The sequence below is a fragment of the Mus pahari genome, chromosome 3, assembly GCF_900095145.1.
Source record: "Mus pahari chromosome 3, PAHARI_EIJ_v1.1, whole genome shotgun sequence".
NCBI lineage: Eukaryota > Metazoa > Chordata > Mammalia > Rodentia > Muridae > Mus > Mus pahari.
In genome coordinates this window covers 102,466,259-102,474,092 of record NC_034592.1, presented here as the reverse complement: position 1 = coordinate 102,474,092, position 7,834 = coordinate 102,466,259, and the positions used below count along the sequence as shown (strand labels likewise).

The 7,834-nt window shown below is 39.4% G+C and overlaps 1 protein-coding gene across 2 annotated transcripts in view; it reads right to left on the bottom strand.

Moving 5' to 3' along the window:
- The window catches only part of Knl1 (kinetochore scaffold 1), a 51,148-nt gene extending 47,058 nt beyond the window's left edge, over positions 1–4,090 (bottom strand). For both annotated transcript variants that reach the window (XM_029537052.1, XM_021193053.2), the window contains exons 1-3: positions 4,044–4,090; positions 2,841–2,880; positions 1,800–1,859 (exon numbers count right to left, since the gene is read on the bottom strand). In XM_029537052.1, the coding sequence (XP_029392912.1) occupies positions 1,800–1,859; positions 2,841–2,880; positions 4,044–4,078 (135 nt within the window). In that variant the 5' untranslated portion in view covers positions 4,079–4,090. The remainder of the gene's footprint in view (positions 1–1,799; positions 1,860–2,840; positions 2,881–4,043) is intronic.
- Between the last annotated feature and the right edge of the window lie 3,744 nt (positions 4,091–7,834).

Below are 7,834 nucleotides of genomic sequence, written 5' to 3'. Positions count from 1 at the left end.
GTCTACATAATGAGTTCCAGGACAGCCAGGGCTATACAGAGAAACCCTGTCTCGAAAAAAACCAAAAAAAAAAAAAAAAAAAAAAAAAAAAAAAATCCAATCAGCCCGATATAGAAGCACTTAATGAATGTGAATATGATTTTCCAAGTACTTTTTGGGTGGCTGTAGTACTAAGGATTGAACCTGTGGTTCATGTAAATATTTATTTTCTTTTGTTGTTGCTTTGTTTGTTTTCAGACAAGGCCTCAATACATAACCCATGTTGACCTCAAATTCATAATCCTTGTGCTTCAACTTTCTCATTGCTCGGGTTTTAGGTATGTGTCACCACTCCTAGAGCATGATTTTCAGTAAGAATTAAAATAAGCATATTATTGCCATATACGAGGGTGCATATGACACATACATAAAATTAAAACAAACAAATAAGTAAAATACACATTTAGATCCTTCCTCCAAATCCTTGGCAACCAGCATTCTATTTTGGTCTCTATCAATTTGACTATACCTCATATCAGTGGTATGAGTAGAATTTTTTCTTTTCATTTATTTCTTTAAGATGCTTGCATGCTACTGTGTGTCAGATTTTTAATACCGAATTTCATTATTTATAAATAGCAAATTTTATTTAAACAAAATAAATGGGCACTTGATTTTTTTTCTACCTCTTGACTGCTGTGATTAATGCTGCTATGACTATGTGTCTCTTTGAAGGGGCTGGAGAGATGGCTCAGTAGTTAAAAATATGTACAGCTCTTGCAGAGAACTCAGGTTTGGTTTCCAGCACCCCAACTGCGAAGCTCTTAATTATCTGTATTTACATCTCCAAAGGATCTGGTTATCTCTTCTGGCTTCTGTAAGCTCCAGGCATATACAATACATACCCATGTGCAGGTATTCACATATACTCATGTTAAAAATACATCTTAAAAAGAACCAAGAATAGTATACCATCTATATTAAGTAGTCTGTATGATCAAAGGTCTAATCAATCACAGTAGGCATGACAGAGAGTAGATAAAGTGCTTGCCACATAAGCGAGAGAACTAGATTTCCAATCCCTAACATCCATGTAAAAAGTTATACACGGAGGCCAGATAGCTTAACAGGTAAAAGCATGTACTAGATCTTGTTCTAAGTAAAAGAGTCAAAATACTATTCCCTATTCTAATCCTAGCAGAGGTTAAATTATTAGCAACAAATGGAATTTTAAAATTATAAATGCCGCCGGGCGTGGTGGCGCATGCCTTTAATCCCAGTACTTGGGAGGCAGAGGCAGGCGGATTTCTGAGTTCGAGGCCAGCCCGGTCTACAAAGTGAGTTCCAGGACAGCCAGGGCTATACAGAGAAACCCTGTCTCGAAAAACCAAAAACAAAAAAACAAAAAACAAAAAAAAAAATTATAAATGCCAACTTATTCAATAATTTGGAATTTTTTTTTAAACTCTGCCCCAGAACCTCATGCACAGTAGGTAAGCATTCCATCACTGAGTTATATCTCTAGCCCAGAAGTATTTGAACAAGAACATGGATGCAATGCAATACTTACCTGTATACATTTAAATGGGAAACATTTATAGTACTATCTCTTCACATAACTAATAAACTTCGTGATGATCTCTGAAGCCAGGCATGATGACAGAAATCTATAATCCAAGCTCTTGGGAAGCTCAGGTGGAGAACTGCCACAGGCTCAAAGTCTCTCTCTCTAGCCTATGTAAGTGAAACCTAATCTCAGCAAACCAAGTCCTCCAAAATAAAATCACTAAAATTGCAAAGCATCTCCACTAGGGACTTACCTGAACTGTTTGATTTCCACATTTGAGGTCCTGAAGAGGACTCCTTGGGGGTTTCAAAATCTAGAGGCAATAATTAGAATTAGTCAAGAAAATTTAATGTAGCTACTAGTCAATTTAAGTTATATGAGTAGAGAGCTAAAATTTCAATTAAAATCCCTGAGATTCTTCAAGGTCATATTATTCACTGTTATGTAACTGACTTAAATATCTGACATTTATGCCTTCTCCTGACCCACTCACCCAGATTCTTTTGCACAAAATCATCTAAGTGTTCTGGATAGCGCTCCACACCAACTCAAGGTTACTGAGACCATCTAACAGTCTGCAGTTTGTTTTTTCATAATGTGCAGTTCAATAATGAGGGCATGCCCTCTAATAGGATAATCATACTAACACAATTCAGTACTAAGTCCTATTTTCCTATCTTGAGAAAATACATCAAACTCTTCACACAGAACTTAAACGTAGAAATAAGAAGCACTAGATATATCATAGCAAACAGAAATAATTACATAAATTATGCCGCCTGTTAGCAAAACCTACCCAAAAAACAGTTGAAATAGAAAAAAAGGAAAATCCCAGCAGAGTTATGTCAGAATCCCTTATGGGTAACTTCTGCACACAGGCGTCCTATACCATTGTGGTTTTTAGTTTCATAATCTAACATGAATTTACTATGTGAATCAACTTGGGTGAACTTTTGTCTTGCAATAGTTTGAATGCCAGGTTAAATATATATATTTTAAAAAGAAATGTATACATTTTAAGTACTTATAATATTGAAATATAATTTATTACATAAACACTTAAAATATCACAATGCTGTAGAAATATGCTAACCAAAAGTTTATTAAATTACAAAAAAAGTGCAAAAATATGAATTTTAGTACATTTTTGAAATGTATAATCAGACTACTTGAGTCTTTATCCAGAAAGCAGGAAGAAGGTAGCTGGGATGCCAAGGTAAGCCACAATCAAAATCCCTGTAATTGTATTCAGTACAAAGTAACATCTATTAATTTAAATAAAAATATTTCTTACTGAGGAATGCTGTCTTCTAACAGGCCTCTGTGTATTGTCACTAAAAGAAAAGAGGAAAAATTACTGTATATGTAGATAAACAACTGAATTTCTAAAAGCTGTCATCACTTCATCCCTTATGTGTTATAAGACATCAAACTGCATTTAAGAATACAATGTTTTTCCCAGCACTCGGGAGGCAGAGGCAGGCAGATTTCTGAGTTCGAGGCCAGCCTGGTCTACAGAGTGAGTTCCAGGACAGCCAGGACTACACAGAGAAACCCTGTCTCGAAAAACCAAAAAACCAAAAAAACAAAAACAATGTTTTAAAGGCACATTGTGGTCAAGCCTGGTGGTACAGCCTGTAATCACAGCTTTTTAGAGGCTGATGTAGAAGGATCACAAATTTGGGCCTGCCTTAGATACCAAGTAAGTTCAAGGCCAGTCTTAGCAATTTAGTGAGACCCTGTTGCAAACCAAAACATAAAGAAGCCTGAAAGTTGAGGCTCAGTGGCAGAGCGCTCACCTAGCAGGTATGAAATCCTAAATTCAATTTCTAGAACCAAAGAGGTGGGCGTAAAAGTTTAGAGCATAGTTTAGTGGTAGTTCTCGCCTAGTCTAAAGGTCACTGCCAGTACACTTACCTGTTCCACGGACGAAGATTTGTTGCCAACATGGTTTTTCAAGAAAAACTGAAAACCTAATTATTGTATGAAATCTTGAGATTTTTGCAATTTTGGTAATTAGCTGAAAAATTAAGTATCATATATATTAAAATTAGGAACAGATGTGGTGGCACATGCCTTTACTCCTAGTACTCTGACGGTGGGGGCAGGTGAAACTCTGAGTTTGAGGCTAGCCTGGTCTACTTATGAGTTTCAAGCCAGCCAAGGGCTTCATAGTAAGACTCTGTCTCAAACAACAGTGTTTTCTTAGGCTGCAAACGGATCACGAGTTTATGGTACCAATTTTGGAGAAATCAATTCATCTCATAAGACCTTAATGAGATGGGAGGTGGACTCTATGAAAGTCCTTCAAGTCTTAAGTTCTTACTCTAATGAACTTATACAGACATGGCAGAAAAACTATCACTTTGTAACACTGACTTCTTTTACTTGGAACAAAATAGAAAACAATTTCAGGCATTACTGATAGTTCTTAACTAATTTGAAATGACCTTTCTGTAATAGAAAATAACATTTCAGCAGCACTGTATGAACTTACTTCTCTTCATTAGCTTCTGAATATATCCCATCCATTTTTGAAAACTTTTTTTCTGTTTAAAAAAAAAAAAAAAAAAGGCACATAGTATTAACAAGTAAAAAAGATGAAAAATATAATCTATGGTAGATTAGGAGCATGGATATGACTTTAGAATTATTCTGTAAAGAAGACCAAAAATAAAAAGCAAAGACTACATTATGAGCTCTAAAACATGAGAAATTTAGGACAGTACCATGTTATACTTAATACTGGAATTTTTTTTTTAATTTTTCTTTTTTTTTTTTAAGATTTATTTATTTATTTATTATATGTAAGTACACTGTAGCTGTCTTCAGACACTCCAGAAGAGGGAGTCAGATCTTGTTATGGATGGTTGTGAGCCACCATGTGGTTGCTGGGATTTGAACTCCAGACCTTCAGAAGAGCAGTCGGGTGCTCTTACCCACTGAGCCATCTCACCAGCCCATTACTGGAATTTTTACACTCAAAGTAAAAATCTAAGCCAGGTATTATGATCATCCTTATAATCCTAGTACTTGGGAGGTGGAGGCAGGAGGAGCAAGAGCCAGGCGTGGCGGCACATGCTTTTAATCCCAGCACTTGGGAGGCAGAGGCCAGCCTGGTCTACAAAGGGAGTTCCAGGATAGTCAGGGCTATACAGAGAAACCCTGTCTCAAAAAACCAAAACAAACAAACAAACAAACAAAAAACAAATAAAGCAATAATCACCACAACTGGCTTGACTGCTTTAAACAAAATGTACATGAGTGTTTTGTTTGCATGTATGTCCGTGTACCACATTTGCACCTAGTTATCTGTGGAGGCCAGAAAAGGAAACTGAATCCCCTAGAACTGGAGTTAGGGACAGTTGTGAGATGCCACATTAGCACTAGAAATTGAATCAAACCCCCTGACAATGGGCAAAGAAGACACCTTGTTGGTGGTATTATTCTTATACTAAGCAGCGGCAGAGTAGGTGGCAACCTTGGCTTGATAGTCAAAAGTTGTTTTATGCCTAGGACTTATAAAAATCAAATCAAATCAAATCCAGACAGAGCAGGGAGGAAGAAGGAAGACAGAGACCTGTGGACCATCAATGACATCCATAGACCTACCCTCCAGTGTAAGGCACAGGGAGGACATAGACATCTGCTAGCAGACAAGCCATGCAGTACAGATGGAGGATGTCACCCAGGGACCTGCCAGCCACATGGCCAGCCTGCAGCTGGAGCCACCACAATGTACAAGTATTTGGTGGTCAGATGGGAGAGAAAGAGAAGTGGAACAGCTTGAACATCAGGAAGAAAGATGGAACTAGACATTCGAGGGAGGAGAAAAGTAGCCTGTTGTGAGTGAGCATCCCTGCCACTGATGCCATTTCTGACTTTGTGCCTACTCAGTGGCAGGGGTCATGTAGCAGGGGTCATTGTCCACATCTGTGGCTCATATTTCCACTACAGAACATGAGGAAGTCCTTGGTCGGAGCAGCCACCAGGGACCACTGGGATGTCCAGGGGCTGTGCCAAACTGGCCCCGCCCCTCACTGAGATGGCCCACCCCAGAGTAAAGCTGGTCCTAGTTGACGGGACAAGGATGAGCCAATCCTAAGGACAGGATTGTGGGAGAATTGGGCCCATGCCTATGCTGTGAGGTGGCTGCAGTACTCTAGAGAGCCGGCTCCATCTCTCACAGCTGGCAGCACTCAGTGGAGTGGGCCCTGAGCCTTGCCCGGGCAGCAGAATAAAGTTGGCCCTGATGGTGGAGGTATGGGTGAGCAGGCCCCAAGGGCATGAGTGTAAGAGAGCTGACCCTGCCATTCATCTGCCATGGGGTGGCACAGGTGCAGAGCTGATCCCCCCCCCCCACCCTTTGCCACCACCTCCAGCAGTCATGAAAGCTTCCTAGAGATATAGCTCTGTGCCTCACCAGCTGCAGCATCAGGAGAATGGACCCTGAACCTCACCTGGACAGCACAACAGAGCTGACCCCCGTGGTGGAGCACAGATCATGGGAGAGTTGGGCCCACGCCTATGCTGTGAGATGGTGTGTGTGAGTGGTAGAAAGCTTGCACTGGTGGTATAGATAGGGAGAACCAATGAGCTGGTCAGCTGTTACCACTTAGACACAGATCCAGGGCTCTGAGACGGCCCACCCCAGAATCCAAAGCTGCAGGATCTCCATGATACAGGACAACAACAGAATAACTGGGAAGAGCCCCAATGAGAATTCAATACTGATGGTGTCACAGAAGCCAGAGATCTCGAAGCAGACCAATGACTGATTGCAATGAACATTTGCTAGTGGAATGTGTAGACAGAGGGATGGACTGTGGGTCACACTGGGACACACTACCACAGTTTCTACAGTGAGATGTTTTCTACACTTTGTCTTGGTTTTTGGCTGTTGTTGTTTGTGTGTGTGTGTTTTATTTCGGAGGGAGGATGCAAGGACAAAAGGCTGATATGAGGAGATGGGGAGAGGAGCAGAACATGATGGGGGTACATGATGTGAAACTCAAAGAATCAATAAAAACTTAAAAACAAAACAAAACAAAACAAAAACAAACAAAAAAGAAATTGAATCAAGGTTCTTCCTCTCAAGATCAGCCAGTGCTCTTAATTATTGAACCATCTCTTCAGCTCATAAATATATGTATTTAAAGCTATTTCTACTTAAAATATTTCAGTGGCTTGCTATTGTATTGACATTCTTCACTGGGACCTATAAGGCTTAGAAGAGATGGTCTCTGGTTGCCTCTCAGACTTCATTACTCCTTACTACTTCCTGATTTTAGTAACCACACTAGCTGTTCTATTCCTATACAGAGCTCTTCCCCAAACTAGTGTACTAAAAGTGCTATTCTCTCTTGGCGAGAAAGACAGTTTTCTTGGTAGCATCACAGCTGTACTTTAAAATCTTGTTATATAACTTGTTATATATTAATGGGTGTTTCTATCACTTCGCTCAACTACCTTTGCCACAGCAGAAAGTTATGAAAATAAAGTGGTGTGTCTTAAATTTCCTGTTATAGTCTAGCAGTACTTTTAAATGGTAGGAGCTCAATGACTATTTCCTGAATGAGTACCTTTCACAAGTAAACATGTAACACAACTATTAACTAGTACATGTGTCTCTTCTATACAAGTGGTTCTCAACCTGTGGATTGTGACCTCTTTGGGGACCAAAAACCCCTTTCACAAAGGTCCCATATCAGATACCCTGCATATCACGTATTTATATTACAACTCATAACAGTAGCAAAATTACAGTTATAAAGTAGCAACAAATTTTTGTTTTTCAGCACAGGGTTTCCCTGTGTAGCCTTGACTGTCTTAGAACTAGCTAGTTCTATAGCCCAGGCTGGCCTGGAACTTGCCTCTGCCTACCAAGTCCTGGGATTAAAGGTGTGTGCCAACCACACCCAGCTGCAAGAAAATAGTTTTATGTTTGAGGGTCACCACAACCTGAGGAACTGTATTAACAGGTTACAGCATTAGCAAGGTTGAAGAACCACTGCTCTATAGAAATAATTAAGTTCAGCTTATCTTTTACAGGAATAGTTTCAAGTTCTGTACTCAAAACAGATAAGTACTAGGAAATATTAATCCAAGGTAACCTAAACATTGTTGTTTGAAAGTCTCTGAGAATCATTCCTCTCCAACTTGTGGACTAGTTACCACTTAACAAATGAGATTCAAAACTTTCTGGAAGTCTCTAATTTCATTAAATGTGTATTTTATTATATAATCCATGTGTTACACCTTTAACAAAACAGGTCAATCCCCTAGACC